Here is a 20,960-nt window from a genome sequence, read left to right as displayed (position 1 = left end):
CAATGCTTAATTCATTTTATTCATATTTTTATTCCTCATTATCAATTTATTTAATATAACATTTAAATAATAAAAAATATATATTTTTATATAATTTACGAAACTATATACTATACTCTTATGTACTTTCATGAATAAGACACACAAAAAAAAATAATATACACATATATTTTCCTCTAATTTTAGACATACATATATAAGGAATTTACTCGAATAATACTATACTCTCATATTTATGATATTATTATAATTCTAGTTTATATTTTAAATTAAATAACATACTCGTGTGTATACATCGGGAATTATTTTTCTCCAATTTAGGAAATCTATTAAAGATTTTTATTTCTTATATTTTTATATATCCATGATTCATGAATTTTATTCAGCCTATAATTTCTCCGATATATCGTAAAAAAAAAAAAAAAAAAAAAAAAACACCATTTATTCTTCATAATATGCCTATGTATATATATATTATTTAAACTTAAAATTTGAATTTTTTCAATGTAAAAATACTAAATAGAAATGAATATTAATTTTCTCTTTTTTATTATGCACCTTTTTCTCTAAGTTTTTTTTCCATTATTTTAATAATATATTTTTTTGCATTTTTTATTTTTTCCGTTTCAAAGTTAAATAATCATTATTTTCATATACTTACCTTTCGACTTTTCATTCCTATTTCACCTGTTTAAAATACATTTATCTGAATAATATATTTATGGCTCATATTTTGGGTATATTTTCCACTTCTTATTGAGCTGAAAAGTAAGTAAACTTATTATAGACAGACATATAGCTAAAATAAACCCAATTCAAAACAACCCTTCTCGAAAACAAAAATTATGATTAAGCGAAATGGAAAATAATTTAGCGATATCTTTGAACAACGCTAAAGATTATCTAAAAAAGAAAAACGAGAATGGCCAATCTGTGTATGAACATATTTGCGATTTAATTAATTATATAATTTTAGAAAAACCAGATAAATGTTATGACAATTTTGAAATAATATCAACACAAGTAAAAGAAAATAAAAAATATATTTATAAAAATAATAATGGAAACTCAAAAACCACATTAAAAGAAATCGACCAAACGAATTCTACATTAGACAATTATATATTAAACGGTTATATAAAACAAAAAAATGAATGGATGGAAAAGATAAAGAAAATAATTGGGGAAATAAAATACACAGAAAAATACAGTGAAGAAAACATAAATATTAAACCAACAAAATTGCCATTTTCAATAAATTTATTTCATCAAATAGAATTAATAAAATGGGCTGGTTATCAAATAAATACCAGTCTAATATTTTATATCGAAAATTCTATAAAAAATATTCTAAAAAAAAATAAAAATTCATTAATATCTTTAAACTTTTGGGGAATCCTAAAAGGAATAAATAACGATTACTATATTTTAGAAGGACAACTTAAAAATTATAAAAAACCTTTATCTACTTTTAATAAAAAAAAAAAAAAAAAAAACAGCCAAAGTTCTACAAGTTCTAAAAAATCGCCTGACTCAGTCAGCTCAAATGAATCAACAAATTCAAATTTGTCTACTATATCAACCACTTCAAACACTTCAGAAAGTTATAATAGTGATGACCAAAAAGGCCCAAATAAATCAGAAAAAAATAATATGAATACAAACAATGTAACATATTTATACACAAAAGAAGAATATCAAAATTTTAATAAAAAAATAAATAAATATGTTTATTGGGTTTCAATTAATGGTACTGATAAATGGATTTTGTTAAAACCAACTACTCCAGAATATATAGAAAAAACGAGCAAAACTAACAAAATGCTAACTGGAAATATTAATCATATTATTACATCTTTCCCAAATATTCAAATAAAAGAAAAACATTACTTAAGAGCCCTTATTTCAATCATTTCATCTTATACATGTATATCACCAAAAAATTATTTTATTCTTAAAACACAAGAAAATACAGAAAAAATTGAACAAACAGACAACGAAGAAAACGAAATTCATAAAGAAAATACTCAATCTAGTGTTGCCACTGATGAATCAGAAGAAAGTAAGAATGACGATAATAATTCGGATCCTATTATAAATTATAAATTTGAATATGATATAAATCTACTTTCAAATATCACGAATTGGGTATATTCTAGACATCATTTTTTGCAAAATGGACATATCATGTATCCAAAAATTAAATCAAAAAAAGAAAAAGATGATAAAAATTATAAACAACTTTTAAATTTAATTAAACAATCACCTCCTTTAAAAATACTTAGAAAAATTAAATCACAAAAAAATAACCAAACAAATATATATACATGGAAAATTAAGCATCTTAATTATGGATATTCATATGGAATAAACAATAATCACTATGATATAATTATAATTTACAATTTTGTATTTTACGGTGCTTTTACAATATACTATAATAAACAATATTTTAATTTTTATATAGGAACTGGTATTAAATCAAAACATGCTTTTATACATACTTATCAACCAGACAAAATATATTCAGATAATAGTGAATTATCCGAACAAGATCAAATAGAATAAAATTATTATTAAAATTATATTTTTTTTTTTACAACTTATTAGAAATATTATCATACATCAACTCTACTATTTGTCCTATTAATATCTTCTTTCATAACTTTTTATTTTATTTTCATACTCATATATATTTCTTACTTTAAAATTATTTTTATTTATCCTTATTTTGCAAAATATTATACAAAATATTTTTTTTTACTAAGTTTAAAATTTTGTCAAATATAAATGAAATTCACGGAAAAACTTGTCATCAAATTAATGATGTTCAAAGTAAGAAAAAAATGTATATATACATATCTGATTAAATATAAACAAAAAATTAAATCCTCATAAAGTTTAACTCTCAAAAACAAAGACTAATTCCACCATTTTACAAGCCCTAACCCATCTTGTTGCACACTCCCCTTAAAAAAAAAAAAAATATGACAACAAATTACTATATTTGCACACACAAAATTAATTCCTTTAGACTTACTGTTATTGACATAGACGGTATTGATTCATCCTCATTAAGCTCGTTAGGGTCTAATATAAATAAAAAAAAAATATTTGGAAACATACAAATCAGATAAATAAAATATGATGCTTTATAATGATTTTTCTTATGTACCACTAAAATATGTCTCTAAAATTCTTATTCTTATTGGCTCATTTTTTGTATAAAAACATTTAATACCCTCGTATGCCCAATACCATTCATTTTTCTCATCATCACTGAAAATGTTTTTAAAAAATTAAGATAAATAAAAATAGCAAAATAATCTAATGCAACTGAAACACCAGGAATTCAACCCCAAATTATAATTCCTTTATAATTTAAAAAAAAAAAAAAAATTATTAAAAAAAAATAGCTAGCTAGCTTACAATGCCTTTGGTTCCTTTAAATATGCTCGATTAACTCTTATATTTTCGAAAAAGCCCAAACTAACTATATAGATAAAAATATAAATAACAACAGTCCAAGTATAGTAATAAATAAATAATATTACATGCTTATATTTGTCTTATTTTAAAAAAAATATAAAAAAATATAAAATAAAATTTTAATTGTAACCTATAATACCCTTGTGATCTGAAGATTTTACATAACCTTCTATAATTTCGTTTTCATATGGGTGGAAAAAAACTAAACGAAAAATCACATTTAGTCTGATTGTTCCGCATCCTTTTAATATTTCTTTATTTTTTATTTCCAATATATCATATAACCCAACACACAATCCAGCATTTTGCACCACCTGTTAAAAAAAAATTAATTCAAAATCAATAAATTAAAAAAAATCATACGCACCTATATATATAACATATATATTCGTGTGCATAACTTTCTTTTATCATTTATGTAGTATGCAAGCAAAATGTTATACCTTATCTACATATTTTGTTCTTAATAAAAATTCTATAATATTTTTTATCTCATTATTACTAAAATGGGCTTCAATGCTTATAACGTCTTCTATACGGACAAGAGAAAACATTCTATATGGCGAGAAAAAGAATATATGTAGATATATATATGTGCAAAGATGAATATATTTTTATTTTTTTTTAATTTATATCTTATTTATAAATGGCTATGTATGTAATATCCCTAACACATATATACAATTGAACTCATACATAAAAGGAAAGGGGCTATGAAGAAGAATGAAAAAAACAACTATTCTACAAAAATAAGATTAATCTGAACATTTTAAAATTTTATCTTTTCGATTTTCATCACATTATTTGGATTATCACTTTTTAAATATCTATTTTGCTATACATATTTCATTTCTTTTTTTATTTATTTTAAACAATAAAAATTCACGTTCACACGCTAAAAATGTTTTTATTGTAATATTTAGATATTTTTTTTATTTGTTCCCAGGTGTTTTTTTCCCATAATTATTCGTATTGCTTATATAAATATAAAGAGAGCGACGTATAATTTTATATCTACAAGTGGCTGTTAATGATTCACTGTGTTTCTCTTTTGTGCATATTTATGTATAAAGAAAGTAATTATTTTATCAATATTTTCTATTTAGTTTTATTATTATTTTTATACATTTTTTCATGATTTTTATACTTAAATTTTTTTTTCTTTTAAAATTATTTTGTATACTTTTAATAAAAGCATGTTTACAATTTTTAGGAAATAAATATATTACATTCCCTCAAACAAACTCATATATAAAATATAGCTAATGTATTTATCATAATTCGTATTTCCCACTGCTACTATTCTGCCTACATTTTTCTTATTTTGTTATTTATCATAAAAAATATATTTTTTTAATTTCAATTTCTTATATATATTTTATCAATATATTTTTTACTAATTTTTACTTATAAAAAGTAACAACAATATATTTGATTAATCCTAGCTCCAAAAAATGATACGGTAATTATATTATAGTGCATAAAAAAGAGAAAACTTATCATTTTATATGCGTATTCATGTTTTATTAACAAAATGAAAATATGTCATATTTCCATTTATGCCTTATTTATTATAAATATTGTGTATCTATGATTTACACCTATATCTAAATAATTACTTTAATAAATACAACATACTTTTTATTGTTATCAGGGTTGTAATTAGTAAATTGTATGTGTTCTCCCCTTCAAATATATAGTTAGTACTATACACACACATATTCATACTACATTCATACACACGTATGTATATATATATATATATATATATACCCCCATATTATTGTCTTAAATTATATTTTCCATTCTTTTTAGACCAAAGGAAGTGAGATATTTGCCATAATTTTTGAACAGCTGAAGAAAATTTTCTTTCTTTTTTATAAATTTGATAATATTTTGAAGACGTATTTAAACATACACATGTAACACAAGAGATAAGCAACGTTATTTTTAAATTATTATTATTTGTTCATGCTATTACTATTTTTGATTTTTTTTAAATAAAATAGCGTAGCTTATTTAACCAAATTTTTTAATAAACAAAAAAATAATAAATATAAATAATGAGTTAAAAATGAAAAAATGGATGGAGGAACAAAAATGGCACATAAATATTATATTGATGTTTTTTCATCAATTTTTTGACCGGATTAATTATTCAATGAGAAATACCTTTCTACATGATCACTATATATTTTTAAAATTTAAAAAAAATAAAATAATTGGTTTGTTATCAATAATTAACTCATCGGTATGTTTAGTTATATCCCCTTTAATTGGATATTATTGTGATAAACATAAAAAAAACAGAATTAAAGTTTTACAATTTATATCGATATCATATCTATTAGTTAATATTATTCATTATATGTTCATCAGAACAAATAACTTAAATTTAATAATTCTTATAACTGCGATTTCAAAAATGTTGCAAGAATCTTCTCATGTAATAACCGAGTCCATTTTTATAGAAAGCATAGAAAAGGGTAAAAATAATTCACACTAGTTTATAATATATTATATTATTTTCGTATAATATTATTTATTTTTTGCAGAATTACATGTACAGTCATATTGCTTACATTAATTTTGGATACTCTACCAAATATCTGTTGTTTTATATTAACATGTTCATATATTTTAGAGTATTTATATTAACAAATCATACAAATATGGAAATATTCATTCCATATTTTATTCCACATACAGGCAAAAAGAGTATAATTTTTACCTACCAAAAACTCATTAGCACAGTTGCAACAATGCTAGGACCATTTTTTTGTCTGATTTTATTTTATTTGTATAACGATAAATGGAATATTACAAATATTTTTATCATATTTCAATTTTCTATATTAACAATTCTTCCTCAAACAATTATAAGTTTTCTTTGGAAGAATAATACTATTAATACATTACCAAAATCAGAAGAAATAAGTTTGATAACCAAGCAAAATGAAAAACCTAATTTACTGTGGTTGAAATCAAATCACGTCCCTTATATTGTTTTTGTATCACATATTATTACTTTGGCAGGCGCAGGTACTATTTTGCATTAAAAATATATCTATGTATGTGTGCATGAATATTTTGTTACATTTTCTTTATATTTTCTATTTTCATTACAGGAATGACGTTTAAATACTTTTCATTATTTTTAAAATCCGAGTATAAAGTATCCCCCATTTTAATGTGTGTTCTCAATATTCTCATCCCCCTTCTCTTAACATTTTTTACTTATCGTAAGTTTAAACTAAATCATAATTTTTATATACACTATAAAACATTATTTTATTATCCTTATTAATATCTTTATTTATCACATTCCTATATTGTTTTCTCCCGTTTTTAGTTTCCCAAAAATTATCAAAATCATTAGGAAGAGCACAAGTTTCTCTATTTTTCACAACTATTGGTTTTATGTAATTATTTCAAAAAATTAAATAAAATAATTCAGTATTCACAAATTATAATATTCTATTATTTCATCAAATATATTTATCCATCCATATATTTTTATTTTAATCAGATTGCTTTGTTCTCTACTCCATATACAAAATTACCAAGATGTTCTCAAAGTTCATGTTTTTAGGTAATTACACATGCTATTTTATTTTATTTTATTTTTCTAAGTGTATAATGGGATGCATATAATAAAATATTATTCACGGTTATTATTAATATGACTTTTATTTTTATAGGAGCGTGTTTCAAAATTGCACAAATTCAATCGATAAAAGTATTCTCTACGATTTCATTGATACTAATAGGCATACAGGTTTGTTTAATAAACAAATAGACCATTCGACTTTTCATTAGTTTTATTTTATAATATTTGCATGTATATCTTTATTTTTACTTTTCAACTTTTTTTAGGAAGGTGGATGGGTATACAAAGTTTATATTACTTAGTATGGTCTATTAGTGCATATTTCGGTAAAAAATATATATAACTAAATTTATACTATATTGCATATTTACCATTTTGATAGTTTACTATTTTTATTTTTATTAAATATTTTATCAATCATATAATTTTAACTTTCAGGAGGTTGGTTATCCGATATATCATCATACAGAAACACATTTAAAATAACGAGTAATAATTTTAATCTCAATTTTATACTACCTTAATTGATTATTTCTTCAAATTTACAAATTTATCATCATATTTTTTATATATAATTTTTTTTTTTTTTACATTTCAGCATATTTCTATTTATTATCACTAATAATATATTCCCCACTTTTATGGCTTGTCCCAATTAAGGAAACAGCATAAAATAATCGAACATAAATGAAACAAAAGCATCACATTTTTATTTGAAACAAATAAACAAACAAATTCAGATATGTCGCGACCATAAAATTAAGCTAAAAACCTATTCAAAAAAACATGATCTTATTTATTCATAAAATTTGTTTGCTAATATGAAAATTGTTAGACTTTTTAATTTGTTTTTTATAGTATGTTAAACAAATGTATCTTTTAAATATACACCCATTTATATATGCATGGGTAAAAACTTTTATTGTCATAATGAAAATATATATACTGATATCTAAAGCATTCATATATTTAAATGTCCTCTTTTTTTTAATTTCTCTATTTTCACAAATAATTAACATTTAAAGTTCATAATATTTAATACTATGCACTTCTTATTTTTAATTTTAAAATGCTACATTTTTTTATTTCTTATTATGTCTACTAGTTTTTTTTCATAATTATTATTCAAAATTTTTTAATGGCTAATTATTTTTAATTTTTTTTATTCTTTCTATTCCATCATTTTTTATAAAAAGCATACAATACATTTTTATATCTGAACAAATTTAATTGTTTTGTTTTTTAAAAACAAAAATTATGATATCAAAAATGAGATATCAAAATTTCCTCAAAAAAAAAAAAGAAAATAATATATTTTATACAAGTGGTGGCATCTTTCTATTTCTACACCTTACAATATCTCTATAACCATAACCTTTAATTAACAAAATATATAATAAATAAATAAATAAATAAATAAAAAAAAATAATAACCTAATAAAAGTAGACAACATCACTATTTTATGTGTGATATTAATTGTTTTATTCTAAAAATATTTATATTAATAAAATAAAGGAACAAAATATATAAAGAATATATTAAATATATATTTCATTTAATAGTATTTTCCTATTTTAAATTATTTTTTTAAAACAATATGGTATTAATCCATTTGCACACAAAATAAACTCATTTTATCACAATCCTATTATATCACCATTATAATTACAATCATATATTTATGAATAAATATTATATTTATGTATAACAAAATGGTAAATACATAAGTAATACTAGTATCAGAATTATTTTTTAAATATTTTAGTGTCTTTGTTTCTCTTTTAATTTTAATACTATTATATAAATTATTATTTATACCTAAATTTAATCTTTATAAAAATTATGAACAAGCAATATTTTTTGGGTGTCTATAAGCAAAAATATAGATATGTTCATATTTTTTTTTATCAAAATCAAAAAATATTAATTTATCGCTATTTCTTTTTTTTTCTATGCATCATTTTGGTGATCGTCATTTTTTCATTCCATTTTCGTGCGTTTTTATTTTATTCCATAAATCGGAATACAATTTATGCTATATATAACCAAAATACAACCATATTTTTTTTATTAAATTTTCCTATTGTTTCTTTTTTTTTAATTATATTTTTCGTTAAATGTGAAATAAATCATTCTTATCCTTAAACTTATATAAATCATATTATAAAGTCCCTGATTGGTCATTATTTTTAATATATTATGGTAGCATTTTTTTAAGTGCAAAATGGGGAAATGGTACCATACCCCCTGCACAAATAACTTTCGAAAAAAAAGTAGGATCAAAGTAACATTTTCAAAGCACACCTTTGGAATTTTTGTTTCTTTTAAATTCAAAATAAATAATTCCCAGAATTTAAAAAAATTAATATAAATAATAGTAATAAAATAATTTGTGAAAATAGGTGCAGCCAATTTTCCTTTATGTGTCCATAATTATACACATTTTTTTATTTCCTGTTTTTTATTTCCTGTTTTTTGTTTCCTGTTTTTTATTATCACCCCATAATTTAGTCGTGTCTACAGAATAAATGACAATTAAAAAAATATAACTTCTGAATCAAAAATTAATACAAAGCAATATACCCATTTATTTTTTTTCTAATTATAAGTATTTTATATGTACATCCTAGCAGCTCAATTATATGCTATGACTCTTTACCACATAATATATATAATGTTTCCATGTGTGCAATGATAAATATTCTATTTATGGTTTTTTTTTTTTATATTTTTAAATTTATATTAGCCATTTAATCTTTAATTTTTTTATAATTCATAAATAGCTCACCTCCCCCAAATAAATTAATGTTACAATTTCAAAATCATGGATATTTACAATATCATTGCACATTTATTTACTGCATTTATGAATATCAATAATATATGTAACATGCACATAAGGATATATCATTTATATTCATTTTATTACTATTATTTTTATCATATATTCATGCCTATATTTTTCTAAATGCCTTGTATATTTATTCCATATTATATGAGCTTTATTTTATGCATTTTTGTCTACTTTTCATTTCTATATTTTATAAAGTATACTTAGTATTGTATATAAAATTTATAAATAAATATACAGATAGTAAATATATTTATATATTGTTGTAATAGCTTTGCATAACCTTTTTTTTTTCCATTTTTACCTCTCATACAAATATAACAAATCTAGAAACAGTTTTCACTTATTCTTTTATTTTTATTTTGTTAATAAAAACATTATTTATAAAATAAAAATTAATTATATTTGTATTTCATAATATATGCACGTCATTTTATTCCTACATCAGTTCGTCTTTTACATAACTATATTTTAACACAAATTTTTATGTGTTATATTTTGAATCTTAAGACATTTCATAACCCCATATATTTATTTTCATAAATTTTTTAATTGACAAAATTATAATATTTAAATCCAACAATGTTATGTCTATCCTTTCTAAAGTTTATTCTATTCGTTTCCCTATATTTCATTTTTACATACTATAATAATATAATCTATACATAATATTTTTTTTTTTCACAAATATGTATACATATTTATATTGCTATTTAATTGCGCGCTTGGATAAAGCATAAAATATAGGATTAGAATAATTTTTTTTTTTTTTTTAATATATAATAAATTTAAATATGTTTTGATAATCCTTTTTTTAAAATATTATTTTAATAAATTATATATCATATTTTAATATATTCATAAATAATTAATTTTTTAATTTTATTACATTTTTTATCGAATAAATATTTTTTTATACATCAAGTATTTGCCTGAACACATGCATACAAAATACATAAATCATATATGCATGCATTGTCACGTTTATTCTTTTTCTATATTTCTATTTTAATATTTCATCCATGTTTTTAAAATATGTTTGTGAAAATTTCTCCAAAAAAAAATGTAGACATTAAATTAATGTATATATACATACATATATGCGTGTAAACATTAGACAGGCTTTAAAACATATTTAGATATGTTAAGTATTATATTCATATTTTAGTTTAAACAGCTTTATCTTTCCTTTTAAATAACTTTCCTTTAATTTTTGTACATATTTTAGACATTTTTTATACATATATATAATCACAATTTATATTTTTTTATCTAAAAAATCTGTTATTTGTTTTATTATTATTATTCATGTATATCTATATACATCTTTCCAATTTTAGTAAATATAATATTTCAATTTATATTCTAAGAAAAAGACAATTAAGAAAAAAATACATTTTATAAATAGTATACCATTCAAAAAAAGGCTATCCAGAAAAAGCCATGTCTATATGTGCATGCATATCTGTTTTATTAATTCTCTGCATCTTTAATTTTTTTATAAAGTAATAAATATGAAATAAATTATAATTTTATTACCAAAAATAATAAAACAAACATTTTCAGTATGTGAAAACTATACATACATATGTACATGTATATATATATATATATATATCCATTAAAGATAGTATTATCACAAAATTGGAATAATTGTATAAAAATATATTTTGCTATTATTCATAATCAAAATTAATAACAAAATATTAGAATTATTTTATATTAAACAAATATAAAAAGAAAAAATATATTTATTTCTAAAAATTATTTTGTAATATGCACTATATAGTATATCAAATATATATTTGAATATACAAGATGTTGAATAATATTGAAAAAAATTATAATATTGGAAAAAAAAATAAAAAAATTAAAAAACTCATTAATGAAAAAATAGAAGACTATTTTATAATAAAAAATTTCTTACCTATATGTGAAGAATTTTTATTAAAAAATTACAAACACTTATTTGAAAATGTTATAAATAAATATGATGAAAAAAAAAACAATAAAAATAATAATAAAACAGAAATAAATAAAGATAATACACATCAAATTTGTGGAAAAAAAGAGGAAAAAATTGAAATAAAACAATTTAAAAATATAAATATCATTACACCTTCAAAAAAAAGAAAAAAAACTTATGAATCAGACACAAAATATGATACTACAAACACAAATAATTCAAATAAAAATCAATATAAAAAAAAAAGACAAAAATATAATTCTAACAAATTTAATCTTTATGAATATTATGTAAAAGTAACTAAAAAGTCTTTAAAGGAATTTGAATTACCATTTGATCGAGCTGTTCTACTAAATGTTATTGATAAACAAAATAACACTGAAAAAATTATCAAAATTATAAATAAAAAAAAAACACTAACAGCATTTGGAGAAACATGGGAAAATATGATAGAATATATTTTGTCAATTAATCAACATAAAAATTTAATGAAGCTATATGATATATATGATGATGGAAAGAATTTTTATTTAATTATGGAAAAATTAAGAGGAAAAGAGTTGTTTACATTTTTAGTATATAAAAAAAAAGTAAAAGAAAATGTATGTAAATATATATTAATGCAAATATTACAAGCTGTTAATTATTTGCATTATCACAATATTATTCATAGAGACATAAAACCTGAAAATTTAATGTTTCGAAATCAAAAAAGAAAAGATAAAAATTATGAATATAATTATGAACTAGTACTAATAGATTATGATACTTGCCAGTTTATAAAACCTCAAACCCGTTTTAATTTATTTCCAACCAGCATCTATAATTGCAAACATGTGAATCTAACAAATATAAAGACAATACAAAATAGTAAAGATATAAATAATGCATTTCTAAACAAATCAAAACATATCAAACTAGTTGGAACATATGGTTATATAGCCCCTGAAATTATAAAAGGATTAAATTATTCTATATCATCAGACATATGGTCTATAGGAATCATTTTGTACATACTTATCACAGGGGTTACACCACTTCCCATGTGTTTTATGATTAATTATAGAAATACAAAAGATATATTAATAAAAAAAGAAAAAAAAGGAATAAATTTTAATTTATTATCTTTTAATAATTACCCATTAGCTAAAGATTTATGTCAACAATTTTTACAATTCGATCCAAAAAAAAGAATTAAAAATACAATCATTGCTTCTTATCATCCATGGTTAAGATTTTATAATATTTCAAAAAAAATATACATAACTAATTCTTATAAACATAATAACTCATATAATACATTATCATTTTATTCTAATAAAATTTATAAATATAATAAATATCCAATTGTTCATATTCAAAATAATTATAATCATATTTTACAACCTTCTTTTTATTTCAACAAAGTTACATATTCAATGTCTGATGTTGTTCCACAATCAATTTTTAACAAAGAAAATCAATACAATATACCTCTTGAATATATAATGCCAATTCAATATGATATAAATAACACTGTACCTTCAATTAATTTACATCATAATAATCAATCCGAAATATCAAACAGTTTGTTCATTTACCATAATTTAGAAATATTAAATTCCTCAAAAAAGAAAAAAGAAAACAAAGAATCACAAATATACACATCTAAACCAATAAACCAAATATTTTATAATAATAAAAATACTTTTCAAAATTCCTATCCAAATTTATTAATCTGCAAAAATAATATGATAGACCCAGAAAATTCTCATTATAATTTAAATAATACTACGTATATATCAAAAACTGTAAAAGCTTCCTATCCAGACATTATTCAAGAAAAAAATAAAAATATATTATTACACAATGCACCCTTCAAAATTCAAAATGGCAATACATATATAAATAAATGCAATTTTAAACAAAATTATTCTAACAATATTTATTATAAAAGTTCAAATGGATATAAACATTTTATACATTTATTTGAAAATATAATAGAAAAAAAAAAAAAAAATTTATATAAGTTTTCATCCATAAATATAAATAATAATACAATACCCTTTACATATACAGGTTACTCAAATCATATATGTACACATATTCCTTCTAATCCTCATATAAATAACAATGAAATCAAATATGAATGTCAAGAAACTGTTAATAATCATAATCCAAACATTAATATTCCTAATTCAAAAATATCACAAACTCAAGATATTCCATCAAATTTTAAAGTCTCAAATTTAACCACTTCATTATATTCAATTAAAACAAACCAAGAAATAAAACAAGAAATAAATACAACACATATAACTGATCACATTGTGAAAACATTGACCAACAGTCAAGTAATTAACAAATATAATGACATAATTCAAAATCCACAAAATAGGTCTGACATTTTGTATATACCAGAAAGTATAGAAACCACAGAAACTACAGAAACCATAGAAAACATAGAAAACATAGAAAATATAGAAAATGTAGAAAATATAGAAAATATAGAAAATATAGAAAAAAATAAAATAAACCAGCAATATATGCAAAATATATATACAAAAATAAATTTTCAAAATGATAATAATTCACTTCCAATACCTTATAATGTCACAGATCAAAATTTTTTTCATATATTTTATTCCGCATTTCCTCAAAATAATAATGATATATTTGATAATGCAAATGAGGGAGATAAATACATATTTTGTCCAATACATAATTGTAGAACTAATAAATATGGTTACTTAGACAATCCAACAATAAATAAATTTAATTATTCTTCGATATATTGTAACCACCCTTCTAAATATAATACAAATAATTTATTTCATACTAACAATAAAACTTTTATTAATAATAAATATAATAATTTTTATAAAAATATACCAAATAATACCCTTTTGCCTTCTCCAAATAATTTAAATTGTTTCAATCAAATAAATACTTATAATAATGATATTGTGGATAAAAATAACTTTATTTTAGACAACTTATTAACAAACAATGAATCATATAATTATTTTATACTCCCAAAAAATAATAACATTTATCCACAACATGATATTACAAATAATAATTATTGTTATATATATACACAAAACAAATTAAAAAAAAATATTAATAATTATCCTTCATATATTATTAACACAATAAATACTAATCAAATATCATCACAAAAATTAAACTCATTAAATATGTCTACAAATAAAACACCTTAAAAAAAAACAAAAACGGAAACGGAAACCTAAATCGAGAATTCATATATGCATATCTTATAGTTTTAAAAAACCCATTACTATTATTATTTTTTATTATCAAGAATGTTAAACCCAGTCTTATAAAATATTTTTTTTCTTTTCTATACTATTGATATATGAAAAGGAATATATTTTAATAAAATCTAATTTTTATATTACTTTTTTTTTACACACAAACACATAAATAATGAGTATAATAAAAATTTACACTAATTTATGTACATATATATATAGATCATTATGTATCCAGTTTTAAATGCTAACAAAAGGTATGTCATTTAAAACAATGCTATTTTATTTTTTTCCCATTTTTTTGTCGTTTGAGCTATATTTTCCTTTTAATTATTTGTTTTATCTTATTTAACAATTTTATTTTTATAATGCAGAGAAAAAACATGATCTCCATTTTTTTATTTAAAATACACTATACATTCATCTTTTGTATATTTTGTTTATCTCCTATGCATATACACCTCCTTCCCTTTTAATTAGGCATATTTTTACAATTTTTTGGGAATATTCTTATATTTTTCGATTTGTTTAAACACGAACTATATTTCAAATAAAAAATCATTTTTCCTTTTCCCCATTGTTATGTTCCTATTTTTTCCTACCCCATTTTATATATCCCTCTTCATAATACACGAAAAAAAAGAAAAAAAAAATACCCATCCTTTTCATTGCCTCAAAAATCGTTGTATAAATAATGTTTACAAATCCTTTCCTTTTTTAAAAATAAAAATATGTAGTATACCCTGCACAAACATAAATAAATAAAATCTCACTCTTTTATTAAAATGGAAAAAACATACTTATATATACTTGCGCATAAATCAACGAAATAATTATTTACATACACATTTCCACATATTTAAAGACAAATACAACCTACCAACTACTAATATACAAAAACCTCTGCATATTAATTCATTAATTAATTTATTGGACCTTAAAAATACCCAAAACATATGCTCCTTTCAAATACTTATTATAAAATCACGAATTTAACCACTACATTTCAAAGTTGAAAAAAACTATTTTTAAATCAAAAGTTATAAAAAAAAAAAAATATATCACATATACAAAAGGGAAAAATATATAATGGCTTCTAGTGAAGCCTAAAAAAAAAATTATATTATTTTCATAAAAAATGTAAAATATAACTTTATAATATAATGTGGATAAAAAAACTAAAACAAAAAAAGAAAAATTATTTTTTCCTTTTTTTTTCTTTTATTCCTTTTCATTATATTCGCTTTATTTAAATTTAAGTATTTAATGATATAATATAAGTATTTTTATTATATCAATTAATAATACCAATATAACATGTCTTATTCAATACTACATTACGTATATATATAAACATTAAAAAATGTTAAATATACATATTTTTTTTTTCAATCTCTTAATATTAATGGGATATATTTGGGAATATTTTTTTTATTACATTTAACCACCAAAACCATATAAAGTTCTTCCTTGTCTTTTTAATGAGTAAACAATGTCCATTGCTGTGACTGTTTTTCTTTTGGCATGCTCAGTATACATAATAGAATCTTTAATGACATTTTCTAAAAAAACTTTTAATACCCCTCTTATTTCTTCATATATTAAACCAGAAATACGTTTAACACCACCTCTTCTTGCTAAACGTCTTATTGCTGGTTTTGTAATTCCTTGAATGTTATCTCTTAATATTTTTCTATGTCTCTTTGCTCCTCCCTTTCCCAAACCTTTTCCTCCTTTTCCTCGTCCTGACATTTTCGCTTAATATATAATTAAAAGTTAAAATAAAAGGAAAATTTTAATTTAAAAAAAAAATATAATAATATTGAATAATAACACGAAAATTATTGTTATATTTTTTATTTTGGTATTTTATATTAATTTTGTATACATATATATATATATATTTTTTTTTCAATTTTTTCGACAAATTATTTTTTTTGGAAAAAATAAATTTATTATTTTAATTTATTTTTTTTCTTTTTAATTTAAATTTTTATTTCATTTTTTTTTTTTTCATCGGAGTGCAAATAAATATTTTTTTAGTGGGTTATCCTTTTTTTTTTTTTTTTGATTGATTTTTGAGTCGATTTTATTTTAAATGGCTTTATATATATACATGTAGCAATTTACTATTCATGTATCTTCGTGTATTTATATGTACATAATTATCGTGAGTCTAATATAATATAGTTACGTTTATATATATATATTTTTTTCCGTGCTTTTAAAAAAAAAAAATATTATTTTTTTTCCTATTTGAAGGGAGCATATTAATAAAAATGCAATTTGCGATTTTTATTAAATATTGCAAATCAAGGACCCCCTGAATGTATATTGCCAAAAAAAAAAATTATTTATAATCATACATATATGGTGTGTTTTTTTTTTTATTTCGTATGCGTTTATGCGAATTTATGCATTTCATCACTTTTGAAAATTCCGAAATAATTAAAAAAAAATATAATAATCAGATATATATATATATTTAATACTATGCATATCCGTTTTTTTTTGTAAAATGAGAATAAAAACTAAAAAAATGATCATAGCAACTTACACATTCTTCAATAAAATACATCATCCATTTATTTGCTAATCATATAATGCTATGTGCATAATGTAAATATTTCCCATCCATATCAATATATTATACTCACTATTAGTGTAATAAATTGCACATTGTTATAATCATATATATAATATATTAATTTTTACTTTATAATTAATTTAATAAATGCACAGTTTCTTTTATTTCGCTAATTTTTTTATCAAAAAAATTATTCACTATCATATTCACATGTCTTTTAGAGTAGCTTTTTTTGCATAATTTATTGTAATATTATCAATTTTATTTCTCACATTTAAACAAAAATATGCAAAGGCGTCATACTCAAAGGAAATAACATAAATAAACCGTCATTTAAAACATTTACACACAAAAAAAAACTTTTAACTTATTGGAAAATAAAATTGCGAAACAATAGCGAACCAATTCATTTTCATATTTTACTAAAATTGTTATCATATTGTATTATACAAACATGGTTTTATAATCATAAGTTTTCCATAATATTATGCACAAATTATGGCTGTTCCCATTTTTTTATTACATTTGGCTAGTTCTTAAAAAAAAACATTCAATATGATATTATTATGGCTATAATTAACATTATATATTATTTTTCTACAAAATTAATTCAACATTTATAAAAAAGAACTAATTATACACACACATACAATATGTTTCCTTTTCGAAAATTATAATACCCTTTTATAAACTCCATACCATTAGACATTTTGTTTTTATTTAATTATTATTTTGTAATATTTACAATAGCGAAACAAATAAATGACTAATAATACAATTTTAACAATATAGGAATTCATATATACACATATACTTTGAATTCTAATTATTTCGTCTTTTTTAAAGGCCATACAAATAATACATTATATTTATAGCTAAAATATTTTCTTTCAACCTTGAAAATGTTTAAAACGTTTTTTTTATATAAATCAATCCTTATGTGTTTTTTGAAAAAAACAAACAAAAAAAATTTATATCATCCCACCTAATTACTATTTTCATTAAAAAACCAAAGTCTAATTGTTGAAATTACAAATGTGTGTGTACTTTTTGAGAATACAAAATGAAGTAATCCATATTTACCACTTATCCAAAAACAAATATTAAAAAAAAATGAATTAGTGATAAAGTATACATATGCGTTTTTCACCTTTTTAAAATTCTTATAATTAAATATTCACTAAAATATTACTTAATAATTAATAATATCATAATTGCCAAAAATTGTTTAATGATTATATTTCACTCTTAACTATACATAACTTACTACGAATAAAATTATTATACAAGTTTTTTTTATCACATTAATTGCTTACTATCGAATCCAATCCTTTTTAACGATCACACACCTCATAAAAGTTTAACGCATCTATCTTTTACTTATTTTTAAAAATAATAAATACCGAAATTGCCGAAAAATCAATAAAAAAATCAATGATATATTTTCAATATGCAGCAGAATTTAATATATCAGTGTGTAAAATGTATATCTGAATTTATTGATCGTATAAAAACAAAAAATGATATAAAAAATAAATTAAATATGTTATCTGAGTTTGATTTTCAAGGGGTGTTTGCAATATACACTGTGAATTTTTTGTTACGATGTATTAATTTGAACAAAAAACTCATTGCTGAAATAAATAATGAAAAATATAATGCATACGTATGTACACGCAATATAATCATTGATATTTTTCTCGTCCATAACAAATTTCAGCATATAATTACATGCACACAAAAAATGGATATTTCATAAAATAATTCAGAAATATTTATTTGCCAATATGCATTCACATTTTTTAATAGTATTATCAAAAAAAAAAAACATATATAGCGAAAATATGCAGCGACCAATTTTTTTTTCTGCATGTGCATATAAAAATATCGTTAAAAAAAAAAAAAAGAGCATAATAATATTAACGTATTTTTATGTGTACATATAAAATGAATTAAAAATCCGTATTTTTTTTTTTGCAAACATTATGCACATAATATAATATTAATGCATTGCAAAAAAAAAAAAAAAAAATAAATAAACAAAATATACGATAAAAATATATTTTAAAAATAAAATATAATATTTTAAGGATTTTTATATTACAGAAATATATTATATTATTTTTTAAATAAGTAATTTCTTTACGTAAAGTTTTTATTCACTTTTTTTTATTTCTTTTATAACATATTTTTCTTTTTTTACAAATAACTCTTTATCTCATTAAATTATATCAAAATGGTATCCAAAAAGCCAGCTAAAGAAAAAAAAGCAACCAATGGTGCTACTGATGGAAAGAAAAAAAGAAAAAAGTCAAGATATGACAGCTATGGACTTTACATATTTAAAGTTTTGAAACAAGTCCACCCAGACACTGGTATTTCAAGGAAATCCATGAACATCATGAATTCCTTCCTTGTTGATACCTTCGAAAAAATCGCAACTGAAGCATCAAGATTATGTAAATATACCAAAAGAGATACATTATCATCTCGTGAAATCCAAACTGCTATAAGATTAGTATTACCAGGAGAATTAGCAAAACACGCCGTATCTGAAGGAACCAAAGCTGTTACAAAATTTACCTCCAAATAAATTTTGTTAAACAGATTTACATGACCATATTTCGGAAAAAAAAATGCACACAAAAAATGACGCGAAAACATCTGACATGTTAATGTATTACATTAACACGTACATGTATGACAAAAAGAATTATATAAAAAGAGAAAAAAAAAGTGAAATCACATTAACAAAAGAAATGAAAGATTAGTAATATTTTCCACACTAAAGAAATGTTTAAAAAAATAAGAAAATAATAATAAATTTAAAAGAAATAACAATATTGTTTATCATATTTATATGGTAATAATATATATTTTTTTTATTTTTATAAATTTATTTTCTTTCATTTTTTATACATAATATATAAGGTAAATCACTTTATATTAGCATATCATATATATGTATTACGAAATGTTATTTATATAATCAACTATAACATATGCTATAAAATTAAATATATATATAAAGAAAAAAACACCATACAAATATCAACAATTACAATAAGTATATTTATATATATAATATCTATATTATGATGCGCCAATGTTTTATGACAAGAATTACAAAAATATACAATTATTTTAGTGTTTAATAAAAAAATTCAAATATTTTGTTTTCTATATTTTAAAACATTAAAAA

The 20,960-nt window shown here is 20.6% G+C and overlaps 6 protein-coding genes across 6 annotated transcripts; 4 read left to right on the top strand and 2 right to left on the bottom strand.

Moving 5' to 3' along the window:
- Nucleotides 1-858: 858 nt before the first annotated feature.
- PBANKA_0942300 (radial spoke head protein, putative) lies at nt 859-2,568 on the top strand (the record flags this gene model as incomplete). Its single annotated transcript, XM_034565038.1, has 1 exon — nt 859-2,568. The coding sequence occupies one exon, from the start codon at nt 859-861 to the stop codon at nt 2,566-2,568; it is 1,710 nt and encodes a 569-aa protein (XP_034421775.1).
- Nucleotides 2,569-2,921: 353 nt separating this feature from the next.
- On the bottom strand, nt 2,922-4,043 carry PBANKA_0942200 (DNA-directed RNA polymerase III subunit RPC8, putative; the record flags this gene model as incomplete). The annotated part of the gene is made up of 6 exons (XM_034565037.1): nt 2,922-2,969; nt 3,041-3,090; nt 3,176-3,279; nt 3,430-3,493; nt 3,620-3,803; nt 3,933-4,043. 6 exons carry the CDS (start codon nt 4,041-4,043, stop codon nt 2,922-2,924), a joined length of 561 nt encoding a protein of 186 aa, XP_034421774.1.
- A 1,520-nt stretch (nt 4,044-5,563) lies between these two features.
- Nucleotides 5,564-7,771, top strand: PBANKA_0942100 (metabolite/drug transporter, putative; the record flags this gene model as incomplete). The annotated part of the gene is made up of 9 exons (XM_034565036.1): nt 5,564-5,975; nt 6,199-6,531; nt 6,618-6,731; nt 6,842-6,911; nt 7,019-7,081; nt 7,191-7,267; nt 7,366-7,425; nt 7,538-7,588; nt 7,698-7,771. The coding sequence occupies 9 exons, from the start codon at nt 5,564-5,566 to the stop codon at nt 7,769-7,771; spliced, it is 1,254 nt and encodes a 417-aa protein (XP_034421773.1).
- A 3,998-nt stretch (nt 7,772-11,769) lies between these two features.
- PBANKA_0942000 (calcium/calmodulin-dependent protein kinase, putative) lies at nt 11,770-15,120 on the top strand (the record flags this gene model as incomplete). The annotated part of the gene is made up of 1 exon (XM_034565035.1): nt 11,770-15,120. One exon carries the CDS (start codon nt 11,770-11,772, stop codon nt 15,118-15,120), a length of 3,351 nt encoding a protein of 1,116 aa, XP_034421772.1.
- A 1,491-nt stretch (nt 15,121-16,611) lies between these two features.
- On the bottom strand, nt 16,612-16,923 carry PBANKA_0941900 (histone H4, putative; the record flags this gene model as incomplete). The annotated part of the gene is made up of 1 exon (XM_034565034.1): nt 16,612-16,923. One exon carries the CDS (start codon nt 16,921-16,923, stop codon nt 16,612-16,614), a length of 312 nt encoding a protein of 103 aa, XP_034421771.1.
- A 3,071-nt stretch (nt 16,924-19,994) lies between these two features.
- Nucleotides 19,995-20,351, top strand: PBANKA_0941800 (histone H2B, putative; the record flags this gene model as incomplete). The annotated part of the gene is made up of 1 exon (XM_034565033.1): nt 19,995-20,351. One exon carries the CDS (start codon nt 19,995-19,997, stop codon nt 20,349-20,351), a length of 357 nt encoding a protein of 118 aa, XP_034421770.1.
- Between the last annotated feature and the right edge of the window lie 609 nt (nt 20,352-20,960).

The sequence above is a fragment of the Plasmodium berghei genome (genome assembly GCF_900002375.2).
Source record: "Plasmodium berghei ANKA genome assembly, chromosome: 9".
NCBI lineage: Eukaryota > Apicomplexa > Aconoidasida > Haemosporida > Plasmodiidae > Plasmodium > Plasmodium berghei.
This window is presented reverse-complemented; position numbering and strand designations above follow the sequence as displayed.